The sequence below is a fragment of the Acanthisitta chloris genome, unplaced genomic scaffold, assembly GCF_000695815.1.
Source record: "Acanthisitta chloris isolate BGI_N310 unplaced genomic scaffold, ASM69581v1 scaffold2597, whole genome shotgun sequence".
In the NCBI taxonomy this organism is placed as follows: domain Eukaryota; kingdom Metazoa; phylum Chordata; class Aves; order Passeriformes; family Acanthisittidae; genus Acanthisitta; species Acanthisitta chloris.
Window position 1 is genome coordinate 20,122 of NW_008681867.1, and position 20,732 is coordinate 40,853.

The 20,732-nt window shown below is 41.0% G+C and overlaps 1 protein-coding gene across 1 annotated transcript; it reads right to left on the minus strand.

Moving 5' to 3' along the window:
* Window positions 1-10,632: 10,632 nt before the first annotated feature.
* LOC103805591 (chromosome unknown open reading frame, human C2orf76) lies at window positions 10,633-20,268 on the minus strand. The gene is made up of 5 exons (XM_009078247.1): window positions 20,121-20,268; window positions 17,805-17,855; window positions 14,054-14,091; window positions 13,838-13,919; window positions 10,633-10,878 (listed from the first exon to the last, which is right to left on the minus strand). The coding sequence occupies exons 1-5, from the start codon at window positions 20,251-20,253 to the stop codon at window positions 10,802-10,804; spliced, it is 381 nt and encodes a 126-aa protein (XP_009076495.1). The 5' UTR covers window positions 20,254-20,268; the 3' UTR covers window positions 10,633-10,801.
* Between the last annotated feature and the right edge of the window lie 464 nt (window positions 20,269-20,732).

A 20,732-nucleotide genomic window follows, 5' to 3' on the forward strand; every position in this document is an offset into this window, starting at 1 on the left:
TGTTTCTTTTTCTTAAATATATGTATGTTTTGGTATAATTGTATTGTGGATAAAAAATAAAATTTGGTAACTTTAGAAAATGGATGACCATGAAACTAGTTTAGACAGTCGTAGTTAAATTATATTGCTGATTTGTTAGGACAATTATTGCCTTAAAAAAATGACTGTGAAAGCTGAGCTAGCAGCACTAATATTCATGGGAAACTGATGGAGTCTGTTAGTCAGATCAGTCACTTGAGGGGCTGGCTGGCAGCTCCCCAAACCAGGAATTCCCGGTTGCTTCCCTAGCTGCTCTCATAAATTTCAATGCTTTGGGGGTTTTTTTTAATATGAAGTTGCACAGATTTTCTGGGGTCTATGACAGCAAAGATATCCTGCCTCTTGAGTGTCTGGATCAATCAAGGCAGTGAGGTTGCCTCTGGTTCTGTTCTCCTCAGTGAACTCTATGGACAAGTACGAACAGCAATACCCATGTTATTAGTGACTGCGGATTTTACTGAGACCATCCAAAGCTGACAGCAAGCCCAGTGTCCCTGCTCTCTCAAACACAGACAGCACTTCTGCTCCTGGAAGCTGTGCCTGATGCATGTTTATAAGCTGCTGAAATAAGGCACCTTTTCCAGCAGTAGAAAAGCTTTTGAAGAGAGAGATTTCCCTAACACCAGACATCTGGTCTGCACTGCTGGCTCAGAGATGACAGCTACTGCTGCATGTTCTCTGTTTTGCTAAGCCAAAGTTGCAAGCAGTATTGGATGGAAATAGAGCAAAGATAATTACTGGAAAGACCTGCTGCTTCACAAAACTACATGGAGAAAAGCAAGGCCTTCCAGCTGGCCTTACATCAAATAATAGGTTGAAGCTTTTAGAAATCGCTGTCACCTGAACATGCCCATTTAAGCTAACGAAACAGCAGCTCCAAACCTAATGGTTTCCCTAGCAGTAATAAGATCTTTGAACAGTCTTGAAAAGGGATCAGGAAATCTTGATCACAACATGAAAATACAGCAGTTGTACATTTTGGGCACAGTTCTTCATTGCCTTGCACCTTAAAAAGTCACTTGCTAGATCACAAAACAGGTATCAAATGCTATTCTGACTTCACACCTGCTGTGGACAAGGTACAGAGCACAGAAGATTTCTGTCCTAATTTCATGTTCCACCTGTTGCTTTCTATCCCTTTGAGCTCTTGCTCTTTATCAGAATAATTCTTTAGGTTTTGGACAGCCAAATCACCAAACAGTGAATGGACAACCATTCACAAAAGCTCATTTAAATCAAGCAATCGGGATGACACTAGAAGACTACCTCAGTAAGGTCAGGGACAAGGACATGCCTGGAATACCTTCATTTTCCGATACTTAAGTAAAAGACAGTGTTTAGTATTGCCTTGAGAAACAACAGCTGTCAGCATCAAATGAGGTTGGTGGGACACGAAAGTGTTGCTACTATACCAGTTAATATAAAGATGGGGGAATTACCAACTTCAGGGCACATAAGCCCTTCTAAAAGCTAACATTGTTTCTGTAACCTGGATGAGTTCTGCACAGACAGAGAATCCTAAGAACTCCCTGTTTAGCCTTCAGTAACTACAGTGAGTAATATTCTCCAAATATTGCTTTTGTGGCTAGTGATGTTATTGAGGGATTTCAGTTCTTGCCTAAGACTTACAGAAAAGTCTCCAAAATGCTACTTCCTTGTACTGAATAGTAAGAAACTGCCATGAAGAAATGCCTAGATTTCATAATCAGGTGATCTTTTGTAGGGTTTTTGGCAACATGGGGAGGTATCATTCATTCTTCCCCACTGTCCCCTTTAGCAAGATGTGGTTATTAGGTTTCTCCATCCACCTCCAGAACCTAACCCAGATCAGCACCTGACTCAATCACTCACCAAACAGACTGATTACACTATTTATGATCAGGTAATAGGTTAAGTTGCCATATGGATTTGAGGCAGTTTCACCTGAGTATAATTCTACCCACTCTAACTCATCCTTGAGGGAAAGCTGGATTCAGCAAGTTTCATTTTTTAGTCTTCTTTTCCGTTTCATCATCAAGCAAAGGCAAAGTAAAAGCACCAGTTTATACCCCTTCTAGTTACAACAGTGTATTTCAATGCCATTTTTTTCCCACCTAAGCTTATTTTCTTATCTTTAGGTTAGGCAAGACTACTGCCTGACGGGAGAAAAAAAGGATTAGGAGTCAGGGAAAGAACATTACACAGGCCTGCAGGCTTTGTCTTCAAGGGAAAAGGTGTGGTTTTATTGTGAGTCGCTGCAAGGTTAAAGACTCCCCTTTCTGCCCAGCAGAAGGAAAGTTTGCACCCTTGCTTTGTTTACATGGCTTTCATGCCCACATACCCTTTCCCCTGGCAAAGGGACAGATTTCCTGAGCAGAGTCAGTGAGTCAGGGTGGTGCTTCTCAGATGGACACAGGCCCAAAGGGACAGACAATCCAGCTCAAAATCCCCACAGCTACTGCAGCTCTACAGCAGCTAAAAAAGGGCTGGTCAAGTGTCTCCAGGTAATGCCTGTGCCAACACTGGCCAGCCAGCCACCATCCCTTTTAAAGACCAAAAACAATCCCTAGAAATGCAAAGCAGCATTTCCCACACTGTGTCTGGTCCTTAAAACCTTTGACACAACAGTTTGAGTAATATCTTCTGCTTCTGGAACACTGAAAAGTAGATTGAGGAACTCTTCAATTACCTTTCTCTAAGCATTTTTTTTTGTGGATGGGGCATTCAGTGAGGTTAGCTTAAAATTTACCAATTAACTGGTTTTGTACTTGAAGTTTTTCTCTCCTTCTCTCTCTGTATATATGTACACAAACACATATATATCTTATTGCAGAATATATAGCTGGAATGTAAATTCTTTGTATTTTTATTTTCTGTACTGCCTACTATGTGCCTCTGGGATATGTAAGAACCAAATGAAAGCTGTAAGAGTAAGGCTATTTTAATTATTGGCATCTGTAGTTATATAAAGATATTCTGAACAGGTCTACACAATTGTATCAGCACTTGTTTGAGTCTTTTTTCCCCTCCTCCCCCTAAACAATGCCATTACTTTAATGGCAATAGTGGAGTAGTGTGATTATCTACAATTTAACCACTAGAAAATCAAACCCACTACAGCCAGCAGCTGATAGAGTCTCATTATCAAGGTAATAAACTGATCATTGCTGTGATCCATGGTGCCAGGGTTCAATTACAGAGTTCCTATGCATGTGGGAGGGCACAAGTGTGTGCAGACATACATTTCATTACAAGAGCTACTGAGACTACACAGCACTTGTAGCACAGGATCAGACAAGCTTAATTCACTAAATAAAAAGTGGTGTTGATACAGAGTTTGAGGAAGGAGGAGTTCCACATGAGGGTCTGTGGGACTGCAAAGGATGGAGTTTTAATACCATCAAGTTGTTCTCTGCTTCTTAAGTCACTTCTTCATAGAAGTGGCATGCCAGATCAACCAACTTCTGGATCTGCAGCGTTGCATTTTAATGAGCTAATTTGTAAGTTGATTTTAATGAGTTCATTTAAATTCCTGTGCTGAAGATTAACCTCTGCAGGTACAGTTCTCTCACTCCTTGAGTTTTATAATGCAAGGCTTTTAACACTGCAATTGGTTTCTTGCTCTTCAGGGATTTACTTACGAAGTGATATATCAAACTACAGTTAAATCTTTAGGGGGAATCACTTGCTTCAGCATCTCTATGCAATATATTTCCTCCAGTTTCTCCAAGATGGACAGCACAGCTACAATCAGCAACAAAATCTGTTGTTATCCTTGAGCTCTAAATTTCACGCACTGAGCCAGCAGGATTTGCAAACTGTGCCTCAGGTTTGAGGAACGAGATTTGTTACACTAGGACAGTTTTCTTTGATCTGTTTATTGTGCCTTAATAAGTAGCATCAGTTTTGCAGAATTTCTGCAGGAGGTTTTTTAGTGCAAGTGAGAACCACACTCATTTGGAAGCTGCACATACAATATACAGCAGGAAGATAGCATCTGTGATGAGAGACAGTTCTTGTTAGCAGAGCATGTGCAGGACATTCATAATCAAAGACTAAAAATAAGCACTGTGTGTGGCCAGCCAGGAGGATCACTCTTACAAGCCACAGTATTACTGAAACCTTTCAAGGACTTAAAGTGGCACTACTGTAGTCCTCCTAGAAAGATAATCTGCTTTAGATTTAGAAACCTCAGCGCTGGAGGATCCACTACAGCTGCTGTTCAGCTGGTTAGTTACTCTTGTTATCTGTTTCCCATATCTGATCTGCAATTAGCTACCTTCAGCTGCTGCATGCCAGCCTGCTGGCTTAATGAGAGAGGTCTGCTTTTAAGTAGCTGTCTCATTCGGTACTCTAGAAAACAAAGTTACTGTGCACGATTCAAGTCTGTGTTTGGAAAACCAGTTTTATTTGCTTTGGGAGGGATGGGGCAGGGTGTGAAGGACTGCCCGTGATAGCAACTGCTAGGACACAAGGCTTTCATTGCTAGATTGCTGCTTTGACACTAAAACAGATGCCCTCCAGTTAGATGGACACACAATCATAGAATTGTTTAGGTTAAAAAAACCCTTTAAGATCATTGAGTCCAACCATTAACTCAGCACTGCCAAGGCCACCACTAAACCAAGTCCCTAAGTGTCACATCTACACATCTTTTAAGTATCCCCAGGGTTGGTGACTCCCCCCCTTCCCCAGGCAGCCTGTTCCAGTGCTTGACAGCCCTTGAAGGAATTCTGAAAGAAGAAGAAAGAAGGTGAAGAAATTTTTCCTAATATCCAATCTAAATCTCCTCTGGCACAACTTGAGGACATTTCCTCTTGTCCTGTCACTTGTAACTTGGAGGAAGAGGCTGATATCCAAATACAGGCATAAAGCCAAAGATGTTACTTCGAAGTAGTGCTAAAAAGAGACCAGTACCACACCTTCCATTTTAAAAATCAGAGTTCACTGAAGAAAAGGCCTTCCCAAACTGTCCTTAAAGAATGTATTCCATGGGCTCCAGGTTAGAAAGCAGAATTAAACCTTCCCAGGATGTGGTATGAGAGCAGACAGGGGCAGTTCTTACAGTACTTGGTGCCATTCCTGGTAGACAACAATAAATCACCTCCCAGAGAGCAAGAATGGACATACTACGGTAAATTCTTATATTAATCTGTCCTACTGAGCTCTTTTATGTATTCACTGCCAACTGAAACTCCTACTCTTCTGGCTGGCTGCTTCTCTCCCACTACGAAGGAACAAATCTATTGCCATCAGAGAGACAGGATGCTAGCAAACAAAAGGCACAATCAATATCTGATAAAAAAATGTCATATCTGTAGGAAGATGAAAGCTCTGAGTCCCATCCTCTTACCCACTGCACCACCAGCCCAAAGACTCACCTCTCCTCTCAGCTATCTGCCATGCATGCAAGGTCCTGGTCCCCAGCAAAGCAGAACTGGGTGCTGTGCAGAAGCAAGAGAAGCAAGAATAACACCTCCCAAACAACCTCACACCGTGCTGGCTGCACCTATGCACACCACAGTCTTCCCATGCAGACAGCACAAGACTGCACAGCTGCAACCTCTCATCATCACCTCCAGAGTGTGAACAGTGTTTGAGGGTTATACTGATAGTTGGGAATCAATAAGCAGTTCCCATATTCAGCAAGCTGTGGTAAACCCCTAGCATGACACTAGTGCAATGAGGCTAGAAGAAAGGAACTAAAGCAGCAGCCCAAAACAGAAGGAAGGAATAATTTACAGCACCCAGGCTGTACCTGCCACTTTAACTTCCCTTTCTTCAATATCCCCCTGGCATATGCAAGCTGCTGCAAGAAAAGTGACAGGAATCTCAGCTGAAAGCTCTGTAACACCTTGTCCCTGTACAAAAATTCAAATTTACCCTTTTAACCAGGCAACATCTATGCATGCTTCAATCACTGACAGCATAAAACTGTGCACAGTGCTTGGGTTTGGGCTCTGAAACTCACATCCCACCACAGCTCATCACAGCTCAGGAAACATGGCCCAGAGAACACAGTTCCAGCTTCTCCTTAGCCCTTGCACTACAAGGAAGAAATAGCAGGAGCTTAAGGTCAGAAGCATGGAGGATGCATTTGTTGTGTGTTTAAGCTCTGTGGCTGAGGATGTTTTGCTCTGCTTTGCATGTGTCTGTTCCAGATGGTTTTCCTTGTGTTTAAAAAGAAAAATAGGCATACTTAAAATCTACTTTACAAAACCTCAGCAAATTAACACTGATCTTTTCCAGACAATTCTTCAAGTGAATGTTCTGCAAATGCCTCCTCGCAGCATGCAAAGATTTAGACACGCTGGGAACTGGCTCCACAAAGGATGCTCTCCAACAAGAGGAATTTAAGCACTGATACCAGTTCAATTTGCCGCTGTTTGATTTCAATATAAAAAGAAATACTTTCTGCAAGGAAAGATTCAGCTTTCACCACCAGAAACATAGCACAGACTTCACAGGCTAAACCAATTCACAGATAAGCACTTTTCCTAAACATTACATATTTCTTGGCTTACAGAGGCTCTGGAGAAGGAAAGAACAGGCTGTGCTGACATCTGGTGGCTCTCTCTGCAGGCAGAGACAGTTCATGGCAAGAGACCTTGGCTTTTCACTGCTTTTCTTTTGGGTTTTTTTTTTCATTCGTAATATAATTTCTTAGTTTCCTTCCAAGATACAAAGCATGATGATAAAAACATTTTTGTTTCCACTGAGCACTGGACAGTGCTGTCCTATGCAAGTCCTCCTACAAAGCAAGAAAGGATCCTTTGTTGTGCACTACGAGTGACAGTGTAGAAAAGGTCTTTATTTCACAGCATATTTCTGCATGAATAAATAGCAAAAAAAAGTACATTAACTCCCTGAGGAGATGCTGCTATTGCATATCAGAGGAGATGCAAACCTAACCCTTAAAGCAGTGCAAATCAGCAGAGGTGGCAGCAAGAAGCAAAGGGAAGTGGTTGGGGTAACATGCAAAGGTGTGTCTGTTTCTCTAACTCAGTGGGAAATAGGGAGTAGAGGAAAGTCAGTGTCCTGACAAAAAGAAAAGTAGCAAAGTTGTCTACTGGGCATCGTTTCTGGACTCATTAATCATTTGCAAATGTGTGCCTAGTACTATGAAAAGGAAGCAATGGAAGGAGGATTGGATGCCAACCAGGAAGGCTGAGCTCAGTCCAAACTGTTCAATACGCAAAGTGTACACTTGCCTTAGGCATTTGTAATGCCTCCAGCCATCTGCCATGCTCTGAATCCAGGATCCTCTCAGTCACAGGGGACCAGGAGTGACTATCACTCGTCCTGGTTTTTCATTCAGCATCTCTGGACACTCAGGATCTCTGTGGCTCTTAGCTTCCAAGGACAGGACCCATGGAAGTCCTGGCATGGCTGTGGTCACTCTTGCACTGCTACTTGCAAGCTCATTTTTTACATCAGATAAAGCAGTTCCCCAACTGGTGGTGCAGATCAGATTGTTGCAGACTCCTTTACGCCATTGGTAACTGTTAACATTTAACTCAGCTGTCCATGTCAGCAGTTTTCTTAACTGTAGCTTCTTCAGGAGGCAACTTAACTACCTCTGGGCAGAAATGTAAATAAAACTGTTGGATGCAGAAAGTATAATGTGACAAAGCCAGAAAAAACAAGATGCCTATTCCAGCAGTTCATGAGCTTAGTTCCAAAAATTATTCAAAAGCACTGGTTTTATACTTTTCATGCTATAAAAAGCAGTACTTCTCTGATATCTTTGCACCAAGAGTGTTGCACAATTCAGATTTTGCATGTTTATTCAGTTACACTGTTACCTCTTCTTCCTCTTCATGATAATTTCTTTCATAATTTCCTCTCTTCTTCTTTTGTAGCTATTCTTTCACACCTCCTCAACGAAACTCCAGTCCCTCTGAAGTCATTTTTTTTCTGCAGGAAACAACCAAGCCCCACACACTGCCCTGCTACAGTGCTATAACGCAGGAGAAATTGCATCCTATTTCAGCATCCTCTCTGGATATTGTTCTTTTTGTTTAAAAAACCATGGTGAAAGGCTCCGACAACATCACACTGTAAGATGAATCGTGGTTAACCCCATGATGTCTAACACTAGCGAAGCTGTATGACTTACACCTCTGATTAAAAGCAATTGTAAACCAATGATCTGCCAGGATAACAAACCACAGTACCAACTCTGTGATTTCCTTCAATACAAAGAGGATTTCATAACAACATAGGCAAAGACATCTCAGTCTTAACTAATTTATTAGCCAGTGTTCACTGATTTCATTCAGCACTCAGCAATGCTGGAATCAAACCTATTTTGACACAAGACTATTCCATATCCCACCAAAAACTGTTGGTACAGCATCTATCTTAACATGTTCTCAGTTATTATTTGTGGGCTTTACTTGAAAGAATAATTATTAAGGGTCCAATTAAAAATAAACCCCACAACAACACAGTAGAAAAACACTTCAGGAAGAAACCAGTTTACAAGTATGGCCATTGAGAGGGTCACAAAAGGCTCTACTGTGCTGCTGCAGAAAGAAGCCAATGAAGTGCCATTGCCAGAGCGAACTGAGCTCACAAAGCAGTAGTTTAACTCTTCCCTTGGAAAAAGAAGCTAATCTGGAGTGCCAGGCACATCATTCTGGGATATTTGCACTAGAACATTTACATTTTTTCTCACTGATGCTGTAGAATTGCTCTGCCACTGTGCCACACTTGATGTGGCACTGAGTTTGGAACTGTACAAGCCCAGAAAGGACAGTTGTTAAAATGTGGTGACTCTTTCAAACACAAATGCCTTAGAGAAAAGGGATCACAAAACCAATTCAAATCTGCCTGAAAGGGCTGGAGACCAAACTCAAATCCCCAGAACAGGAAGAAAAGAATGGCAGTGTTTGCTCAGTCTGAGAGCCTGAGTGTGCTGACAGACATCATCTATGTGCCTTGGCAGGCCAGGCTGAGACACTGATCTCTCCAGACTTACAGAGCTACCTTCACTATTGCAAATTTGGCTGAACAAAGCTGGTATAGTCTGAAGTGCAATGCATTAGCTTAAATTGTCTGAGAAGATGAGGACAAACTTAGCCAGATTAATCTGCAAACATGAGTCGGTTTAAGAAGGTAGCTGAGATGTGGATCCATGTTTGGGAAGCAGGTACCAGCAACAGAGACAGTCTGGACAGAAGAGGAGGCAAGAGGTAAATTCTCCTCATAAATTCATCAGGCTATGCATAACAGCATCTAAATCCCAAGAGAACACAGGTGACTACAGTGACACAGGACTCCTCCTTACCTGATAAAGATATAATCACCCTTTTACTCACCATTGGAAAAGTGGTAGAGTAGTTCCACAAGAGAATAAAACTCTGAAGCAAAGCTGTTGGTGAGTAACACCAGCTCCCAAAACAACCCAAACCAGAGAGCTGTCAGGAGGGATGAAGAAAATGAGATAAGAACAACACATAGAGGGTTCTTTGGCCCTACATCTAAAGTAAAGAGGAATTTTATTTAGATACTTTGGAAGTAACACATCTGCTTCCATATCACGTCAATGAAAAAAAAAATAATCAAAGCTCTAGGAAATGGCAAATTTACTTCTCTGGAAAGTCTCTTGTGGAAATCGTGTTGTCAGCTCTCACCCAGAGATGCAGGGTAGATGTGTAGGTCTAAAGCAATTGCACATGAGGTCTCATTTGATTTAGCAGAGCCTATGCCCAAAGAGCCAGCTAAGGCAATGAGGAGAGGCATAAAGGCAGAGTTTCCTGACTTGGTACCCCCTAAAAAGCACTTCACAAGTAGTATTGAACTAAAGGTACTTTATTGCATGCATGATTGTTTCCTATTAGTGTCGATTTGGTTCATGTAGTAGGAAAGCCTGGAATTACCAAGGACAAACACACAGCAACGGAGCATTTGGCTCATGGAAAGCAGGAAGGAATCAATTCCAGTCTTGAAGACATGTGGCTCACAGACTGGGCCTCCCCTTGCAAAAATGCAATCATTCAGGTTTTATTCTTAAAACTGAAAACAGGAGCTTTCACTCCATTTGGAAAAATGCCCAATTCCTACTTAGGCTCACTGATGTCGTGGCAGAACTCGAGTTGTTACCTCTTAAATGAAGGTGTCTCCATGAAGTAAAGCTAGAAACTAGCTGGTCCTTGAACACAAAAGCCTCCCAACAGTCATTTGTCCCTTTCAGCATGCTAAAGAGGGCTGGAAGAGAGGATAATGGAAAGCATTCACCAGCGAAAAGCATGAAACACTTGCCAGCCTGTACTATTTAAACAAAAGAGGCCAAACATAAGATGAGAGAAGTAAAGCTATGACTTGAAACAGAGAGATTCTCTTCTCAAGCAGTTTAAAATACCCAGTGATTTGGTCATGAAACGTTTCGTTCCGTTTGAAGCAAGTTTCTCTTCATTTTCATTAGAAGTTAGTACTGTGATGGGATCTCACTGTGCATTGTACAATCTCCACATGCAGCCAGTGCCTCCTGCAGGATCACACCCAGAACGTTGTCACAGGTCAGAGATGGCACTGCCTGCCGTGCAAGAGGCAAGCAAAGGGAAGAGAAGCATGAGAAAGAAAAGAAGTCATTTATGTCCCCCAGCTTTCCTTCCGTCAGCCTTAGCACACGCACAGAAATTAATCTCTAAAGGAAGGGAACTGCACTGTTTGCAAAGCAATCCTCCAGGATTTATTGATCGTTCAGAAAAATCCTCATTAAGCAGAATAAGGAAAATTTACAACAGGTATGGGAAAACAAAACAGTCTCTTGGGATCTTCACCAGGCCGAAACAGGATTAGCTCTGTAGTTTCTGTAATCTTCCTCACAGAAGAATGCTAATTCCGTCTCATTTGCTGGAACGAATGAAAAATTAAATATTTAGCACCCCAGTAAATGAACCACCCAACAGCAGCCACCTACTTAGGCTCTTAGAAGACAATTTGCAACTTTTTTGGTCAAAGGCAATTATAAATCACCGCCGAGTTTGGGTTTTTTCCTCCGCGTATTTTTGCAAAGAAGATTCCAGTATTAAAGATGTTATTTAACCTTGTTAAAAACCAAACAAACAAAAACACCAAGAACACGAACACAGAGAAGTAAATATGTGCACAAGACCCCTCAAGATTAGTTTAACACAGCCTGCAGAACTGTTTGTATAAGCATCCAGCAAATTAAGTGATTGCATTTCTAACACCTTCAAGTGCTAGGAAAATAATAAAACATGATATTATCTTTTCTGTGCATTTTTCTGTTAGCAAAGAGGAAAAGAAACTATTTTTTTTCATTAAATTAGCCTGTAGGTATAATAATTTAATACTTAGAGGATCAGTAGAATATTTTACAGATCACTTTACATTCTCCCTCATGACCCATCAAAATATGTGTCTGAAGAAGTTAATTTTTTGCCCTGCTGATGATTAATTCATGAGGCTTCAACAATATGCAAAGTGAAAGACACAAATTGGCTTCTCCAGCAATACCTTCAAATACCTCTAATTATTCACAGGGGATATGGCAGAGCTAAAGGACCCACAAAGGTTCAGAGCAGTCACAATTCTTTCAACCCAGTAGGTCAAGGACTTCCTCTTCTAAAACAATAAGTCAGCAACATTACTAATTCAGAACAGAGACAAATCTGATGGAAAGCCTTCACAATTATTAAACATGGAATTCAAGGTGCTGAGCCAATAAGTTCCACATTCGTTTTTTAAATTAAACCTTAAGTTAATGAAGTCTGCCTGTCTTGTAAAGGAGGGGAAAAAAGAGCAGAAGGGATTTTAGAATCTCAACTAGAAAACAGACAAGACTGTTTGCAATGAATATTGAACACTTTATTAACATACAGCCTGCTTAAAAAAAAAAAAGGCAAGCATTAACTTTGCTGACTACATAATAACTGTAATAATAATCACTACCACAGAGGCTTTCCTGAGGATACTTATCTAATGTCCTCATAATTTATAACTCTCCAGCCCAACCCTGTGTAGTGCCAAGGGCAATTAGCTGCAGCTTAGAAAAAACGTTCTGCATGTTTCAGAATTTCCCAGGTTTTCTCATGGAGATTCTCTGTTTTATTCTAGGAAATCTTGTCCAAACTAGATGTTGCAAAATGTAATATCTCAATAGGAGATTTCAAATCTTTTTATGGATTTAAGAAACAATACACAAAGAGGACCAGTGGTGTATGTTGTCATACTTTACTTCCTTTCTTTACTCTTTTCTGCTTCCTGTTGAAAAGTAAAATCTTCGAGATTTTACTACAAAGACTCCACTCCTAACTTAGCTAATTTTCACACCAAGATAGGCTGGAACATATCAAAATTCAAAATGCATGCTCCAAAGAAAGGGACTTCCTCTTCTACACGAATATCCTCTATACACTAGCCACTATCTGCTGTTGGTTATTCTGGAAAAAAAAAAAAAAAGCAGTTTTAAATAATTTTCTATGCTGAACAAACCACCCCTCCCTTTGCACAAGGACACAGAACAGGCTGCTCTATTCTTATTTTCTTTCACTGTAACATTTAGTCTGATGTTTTGACACCTTTTTTGAGACCACATCCAACTTTTCACTGCTGTAGCTACAAACTCAGTTTCAAAGCTGGATAATACAGACAAATATTTATCAGTATCTTTTTGAAAGAAGACAGCTCTGACAGTGTTTCTAATTCAACATTTGGCACTCTCATCATTCCCTTTGCTGAACTGCATTGCCTCTTATGCCTTAGTAGATAAAAATCATGCTTAAATGAATCTTCTGCTAACTAAATTACAAATCTATAAGGCTTGAGTGCAGGTAATCCTTTTCTTTTTCCCCTACAGATTAAAAGAGCTGGTTTAGTAAAAGCAGCCAGATAATAACTATGATTCATGTTATTGGAACACCCAAAAACCTTTAGGAAAGGTATACTGAGACCAGTTGCTGTTCACCCCAGAGAAAAACATGGAAGAGACATCCCAAGTCACTTAAAACCAGAAAGTAAATGGCAGGAAACAAAAGAGCTAAGAAACCTATGAGAAAGAAATCCCATTCAGTAGCTGGGGAGCAACCAGGAACAAGAGGGAGCATCCTCGGTGAAGCCCCTGCACTTTGAGCACAGGCAGCTAAGTGCTGCATTCAGGCAAATCACATTCAACTGAGCAAACGTCCACACCAAGGTGGAATGCAACTCCATCCCTTAAGCTGCCACAAAGTCATTCAGCCACGTTCATGAGAAGCCCAAAGGACATCCAGGGACCATCAATTTTATCATGACAGACATTTCTTTACATTATTACCAAAAGACATGCCCTATATGTAGTCTCCTGTCAAAATGTGAGAAATCAGGTCAAGTTCCAACTCTTTGCTATGTGCAGCACATTCTCTAAATGATACTGCTCAAGCTTTCCTGAGCAATTTGGCTATCAGGCACTGTATGCTGCACATTAAACAAATCTAATCTTATTTCATTATTCCATGCCTGTTCTACTACTTACATTTCTAACCAAAACATCAGTTTAAATGTTACTGATAAGACTAAGCAGACACGGTACTAATAACCTATCTGTCAATCATTTAAAATTACTCTCAGCAGAATTATAAGCATACCCTCTAAAAATCACAATTTGCATTCTGAACATTTGGAGTGCAGATACCTGCTGCCCTCAGACCAATGATTTGAATAATTCTTCCCTGAATAATTACCAAGTCGTGTAAAGAGCATCAGGAATAACATTTACTTTTCAGCAGCCTATCCAAACATAATCAGCCACTTATCAGTTTTATGCAACCACAATGAGCAGCACCTTCAGTCAATACAAATGTACTCCTACCTACTCCAGCTGCTTTCAGTGTACTGTCTTCTTTCAAAATCAGTTTGTCATCATCTTCCAAACTCACTACAAGTTCACCAGTCTACAAATCAGAGAACCAGAATACACAGATAAGAATAAGAATTTACTGATTGCCTCTGCCCCAGTCTTGTTTGACAGTGCAGAGATCTGCCTGCACTAAAGCATGAAGGGGAAGAACACAGCTAATAAGCTTACCTTAGATTTGTGTGCTTGGTGAATAATCTTCATTGTATCTGAAAGAAAATACAATGTTTTCCTTAAAAAAGGCTTAATAAGCAGATAACACAAAGCTGTACTTGGGGAAAGACAGACAAACAAAGGGGGATGCTTCAAAATCTTTTGTTATGAACAACTTTGTGTATTCAACCCGAAAGAGGAGAAAGCATCTTAATCTCCCAGTCCTGCAGCCACAGCCTTAACCCAGGCAATGCAACATTAAGGTGCCAAATCCTGTTGGGCTTCTGCCTGCTGGGTGAATTACAATAACTCACTAATGACCGTCCCAATTGCTAGTCAAAACACATCAGTTTAAATGCCACTTAGGATGTTTTAACCTAACAGGTTTTACACCTGCAGTTAGGGCAGGACAAACAGCATTTATGCTACACTACTACGACTACTACAGTTAAGCTGATAGGCAGCAAAAGATTAAGATACAGTAACCTGACCACTTCACATCATTCTTTGAAATTTTCCTTCATGAATAAATCACCCACGGTAGAAATTTTGTTAAGCAAGTTCATTTTCCATGAACATGTACAGCCTCTTGTCTTTTTAATGCTATACCCTCGTCAGCATTTTTCATCTCTGATAAGTCTGTGCAGTGTAGTACTTTCAGAAATTATGCTATACAAAAAAAGAAAGATATATTGCTTTCATCTGGGAACGTGGGCAGGGCTTTGTTGACAGAAGGGAAAAACAGGGGAAAATAATGTGGTCACTAAAGCAACCAGATAAGCGCAAAGATCCAGAGGGACTAGAAGTCAGAAGATGTCCATGCAGTGCTTAAAAAAAAGCAGAAATCAAACTCTGAACAAATTTAGAGTAATACATCGATCCCTTCCCAGCAAAGAAGAAAAACCAGTTCAGCTTGCCTGCTCATCTTCTGTTCTAGTTTGGTTTTGTGCATTAATTGAACACTATGTGTTGAAATAGTCTGGTAAGAGAAGGATGCAATAAAGTTAAATATAGGCTAAAACGACTTTCAAACTCCCCAAAGCAAGTACTCAGATGTTCAGAATTACAGAGATCACATTTCCCCTCAGAATTTTGCTTCCATACCACTCTGGCCCGTTTAGAACACTGTATTTAAAACAACACATAAGGTAAAAACTACTCTGCATTCCCTCTGCAGAGGTCACTGAGACAATAGCCTCAGCATTCTGTAATAACTGCAGTATTGCGAGCAAGTAACACATTAAGTTGCAATTGCCAGATATTGCAATTGCATAGAAGCATTGCAAAAAGACCAAGCAATCCCATCAAAAATACACTGCAACCATTAAACCTTTCTGCCACAGAAAATACAACTCATCTTCTGCCTGTTAGTTTTAAGTTTCTCTGTCTACTTTGCCACATTCTCTGTTCTCTAGTCTTTCCCCAGTCATTCCCTGAACTACTGTCTCACTTTTACTTGTTCACAACTCCACCACTGGCACACAGCAGTTTGCCATGTCTTCATCTGAGCTTTTAAATGGCTTATCTAACTCTGTTACAGGGATGAAACTACAGTCTCTTCTCATCCCAGCTTAAGTCTTATGTCTGTCCTCTCACTACCCTTTGCTATTTCACCTCCATTTAGTCCCACTCAATCACTGCCAAGTTTTTATCTTGCGTTTTCTGATAATAGGTGTTTCAGGACAAGAGATAGGAAATCACTTTCTAAGTCTGATTCTGTGAGCCATTTTCCATATTGCTCCACATTCATGGAGAAAAGAACTGAGAAGCAGCTTATAGGACAAGTTGGCATCCAGGCTGCCAACAGCAGTGAAAAAATGGCAAAGACAGGGAAGGAAGATAACAAGAGTGACTGAGAAGAGTTCTACACTAAGGACAAGAATGATGTGTACAAAGAAATGAAAAGAAAATGAAAGTCATAAACTTTGAGATGTGAGTCAGAGCACCAATCCAAGAGGAAAAGTGTGATGGCATTATATATGATGGTAAAAGAAGAAAGTGATGCTGCATTCTGGAGAGAAGGAAGCTCAAACAGGCAAGGTGAGAGACAGCCAGATCCAACTATTTCTGGCACTGCCGAACAAAGCAGAAGGGAAAATCTACTCTTACTGATGCTATTCCTGGTTGGGCGCTGGAACAGCTCCCCAGAGAAGTGGGCACAGCACCAAGCCTGCCAGAGTTCAAGAAACACTTGGACAATGATCTCAGGCACATGGTGTGATCCTTGGGAATGTCCTGTGCAGGGCCAAGAGTTGGACCTGCTGATCCTCATGGGTCCCTTCCAACTCCGAATACTCTGTGATTCTATTCATGCAGAAGTTCCACTGCCCTTTCATCACAAAAATACAAGCAAGACTGTAGGACACTGTAGAGACAGTAGAGATGCCAGAAACACGAACCTGGATGATTGGCAGCCTAAGGGGAAGGTGAGGAAATTGGCTTTGATTTTCCTGTGTGAAAATTTTCAAGCAGCTAGCACCATCCTGGTACAAGTAGGCCCCCAGTAACTGGTGTAACAAGTTTTAAAGTTATGCTCAGTCCTCCAAGGTACAATGAGGCACTCAGCCACAACATAAGCCTTGGGAAAAACCAAAGTGATCTCTAAGTAATGAAAGAACTAGCATCAGGGACAGGCAACACCAGGAATACAATTGTTAGCAGCAGTTCTAGACAGAACTGCCTCATTTAGCCAAACCACAGAAGGGATGAAGGGCACCTTCAAATTCAAACTTAAGAGTTACCTAGATGTTAATACCTTAAGTAACATTAAAATTACTAGTAACATTCAAGTCCTTGCTGCTGATGCATCATCAGCCTTGATTCTTAACTCTTTTTCAGGTTTAATTTTGCACTATTTGTTTCACCATCAGCAAGAGCACAAAATTAAATCCTTGACTTCTGTTTTTTAATAGGCAATTAGCAAGCAGGTGCCTCATTCAATTCTTTGAATCACTGTAGAGGAAGGAGTTTTGCAACTCCAAGAACATGGGAGACATAGGATCATTTTGCAGCAAAATCCCAAAAGAACTTTCAGAATTGCCAAGTTTAGGAAAAGATATGTCACTGACACCCAAGTTAACAAACTCCAAGAAAGGAAGTCATTTAGCCTATTTTAAATTTACTCTGTCCCAAACAGATGAATTGCACATGTTCATGCCAATCTTCACAAAAAGGAGATACACACATAGTTTTCCATTAGAGGATAAAGTCAAAATAAATTTCACACCAGGCTATTTCATTGCACCAGCTTGTACTTAACAGCTTGCATATCTACTCTGAGCAACATTCCCCTGCTTCTCCTATATTGTGTAAATTACTAAATTATATAAATCTTAAGCATTTTCTGCTTACTGCCTTCAGCTCCTGCTTTACCATCCTTTCTGACTTCACCATTAGAAGTACATAAATACATAGAGAACTACAGTTTCAAAGTGTTTGAGACCACAAGCTGCTCATTAGGGTCAAGACAGAGTTAAAGGCACTTACAAAAGTAGTAAAAAACTAATACCAAAAACCTTCAGTACCAAATAGCAAATAATGTATACCACATGCAGCGTAATTCAAAGATGAGTGCAGATCTTCAAAATAATGGTCAAGTTCTGTGGACACATTCCCAGTGGCATAAGCCCAGCTACAAGAGCTGGATAGAGTTGTAAATGCAGGCAGCCACTGGCACCAGCATGAGTGTTCTACAGCAGTTATCTTTTAAATTATATGAAATATTATGTCTTCATTTTACAGCAATTAAAGCAAGCAAAAAACCACCTACCATACTTGTAATTTTTAAAAGGAGGAGGAAGTCCTGCTCTTGAAGCCACATCTATTAAAATAAAAGCACCAAGTTAAAACAAAGTTCTCTTTTCTTTATTTCCAATATTTTACTTTTCATTATTGTGCTTCGTATGCATTCTGGACATCCTTTACATCAAAATAAATCTGCAACACAGGAGACTTGTTTGAACATCCAATACTAAAACACAACCTTTGGCTCAGATTCTATAGTAACTCCCTATCTGATTAACCTCACTTGAGCATGAAGTCCCTCTGAACAAAACAACCCATGAGGACAGTGAGTCAGTGCAATTAGGATATGATCACGGGAGTCTGAGCCTTCAGAAATCTGCCAGGAATATTCTCTTACTGGTTTGCACAGCATCTCTCTCTACCTTATACAAACAGCTGACAACTGTCATTCATAACCGAGTCGTTCAGTAAACACAGGCATGAGAACCAGCCACGAAAAGGAAGCCAAACTGTAGAAAATTAACTCTTTAGCTGCATGCAGGACACAGCCCTTAAGTAACTGCAAGAACACTGACACCCTCCCTGGTGCCAGTATTCCCAGTGACACCCAGGGACTGAGCCAGGGCCTCAGAAGGCTCAGCCACCTGTGGGGTGCTGAAACTACAATTTCATTAGTAGTTTAACAATTTATCTCAAACTCTACCTTCCAAACAGATTACGGTAAAGGAAGGAACATGATTTTTTTGACCAGGAACAGCACTATCCCTCTGTGGAATGAGCACACATCAAAAGCAAGTTTCTTAGCATTGTTTTTTATTTTCTTCTTCCTAACAGCAGCTGTACCATATGTTCTGAAGTGCTTGTAGTTTTCTAAAAGCATGCTAAGATCTTGCCGTGCCTATCACTGAGTGGAAGTTGCCAAAAAACCAATGCAGCCCTGAGTCCCAATGGCATAGGAGTTGCTCAAGTGTTATCATCTGTAACAGTTCAAGACTTGTTTAAGACGACCTAATGAAAAAAGAAATTATGTCATTCTGTACTCTTTGAATGTCTCCATTTAGATGTGTGGAAATATACCTGCAAGATTCAGGTAACACCCTAAGTCGCTGCGTGGGCTGTCTGAGGTAATTAACTTTTGGACACACTGTCACTTTCTACAAGGCTTCAGAAACAGAGAGCTCACTGATGAGTGAATCTGCACCACAAAGCTCAAGGTGGAGACAGAAACTCAGAAAGAGACATGGACAGTGAGACCTCACAGTGTCAGAAACAATTTTACAGGATTCTCTCTTCTCACAAATAGCAAACAGACTTGTGTTCCCACATTCCACATATTGGAGTAGTTCCCTAGGATCAAAGGCTCTCCAAATTCTATTAATTTATTCCTATTAATTTATGAGTATCTGCCTGACAGCATCACTCAAGGAGCCTGAGGCACTGAGCCAAATGTGGCAATGCCCTTGTTTCTTTTGGACTAAAGGTGGGGATTTGGGCACAGGAAGCAGTCTATCCAAATTTAGGCAAGGCACAGTGACCATGGAAGCTCTTAGTAAGAGCTTTAATTAAGAGCCCAAAAAGCTAACCAAATCCTGGGTTGCATCCAAAGGAGTGTGGGCAACAGGACAAAGGAGGTGATTCTCCCTCTCTACTCTGCTCTCATGAGATCCCACCTGGAATACTGCACACAGTTCTGGTGTCCTCAACATAAGAAGGACATGGAACTGTTAGAGCAAGTTCAGAGGAGGCCATGAAGTTGATAAGAATATTGGATCATCTTCCCTATGAAGAGAAGCTGAGGAAGTTGGGGCTGTTCAGCCTGGAGAAGAGCAGGTTGTGTGAAGACCTCAGAGCAGTTCCAGTATCTGAAGGGGCTACAGGGAAGCTGGAGAGGGACTTTTTGTTAGGAGCTGCAGTGACAGAACAAGGGGAAATGGGTACAAATTGAAAGAGGGGAAATTTAGGTTAGATATTAGGAAAAAGCTTTTTGCTGTGAGGGTGGTGAGACACTGGCACAGGCTGCCCAGGGAGATAGTGGATGCTCCAACCTTGGCAGTGTTCAAAGCCAGGTTGGATGAAGCCTTGAGCAACTTGGTCTAGTAAGGAGGTGTCCCTGCCCATAGCAGGGGGTTGGGACTAGACAATCTATAGGGTCCACTCCAATCCCTAAAATTCTGATTCTATGATTAACTCCAGACCTTTCATCCAAGGGATGAAAGCACAAACACAAATGTGTCATCTCTACCAAAGCCACAGAATCCCCATTCATTTGCTCCCCTCCACTTCCTTGTGCAGAGACAGCAACACGAGACTGAGAGGAATGACTGCAACAAACACCTCTTACCCTTCAGCACAAAAGTCATGAACTCCTTTACTGTCTGATCCAAGTGAACTCCATGGTACACCACAGGTCTGAAATTCCGGTGCTCAAAGGAGCGAATGAGACGAACTGTGATGGTTGAGCTTTCTGCTGACATGAGAATTAGTTCTGAATAACCTGGAAAACATTAAAAGAGAGGAATTATTGCCTTTCCTCCGTGTATGAGCACAGCTGGAAAACAAGGTGCAAGGTGAACCTCATGCAAAGATTAAAATACGGGGAGAAATTCAATAGCATTATGTCCTTTAGGATTCGCTTCCATTACTCCTACAGAAGTAGTAACAGGGTCTCAAAACAAACAGGTCATTACTGATACTGCACAGCACATACTGCATTGTCTGTACCTGGGCCGTGCAATGCCACAGCAGACTCCCTGCTAAGCAGGCAAAATAGTTATGGATAAATCCAAGTGTATTTCTTGGGGTTTAAGTGACTGGGTGAGTAACCTTGTGGTCCAGAAGAATGTACCAATTTGAACAAAACCAAAACCTTTTCAACATACTTATGCTGTAGAGAGTTTAATACCCTGAAAAATGCCTAAGCTCTTACACAAGGCTCATTTTCACCTCCCTAGAG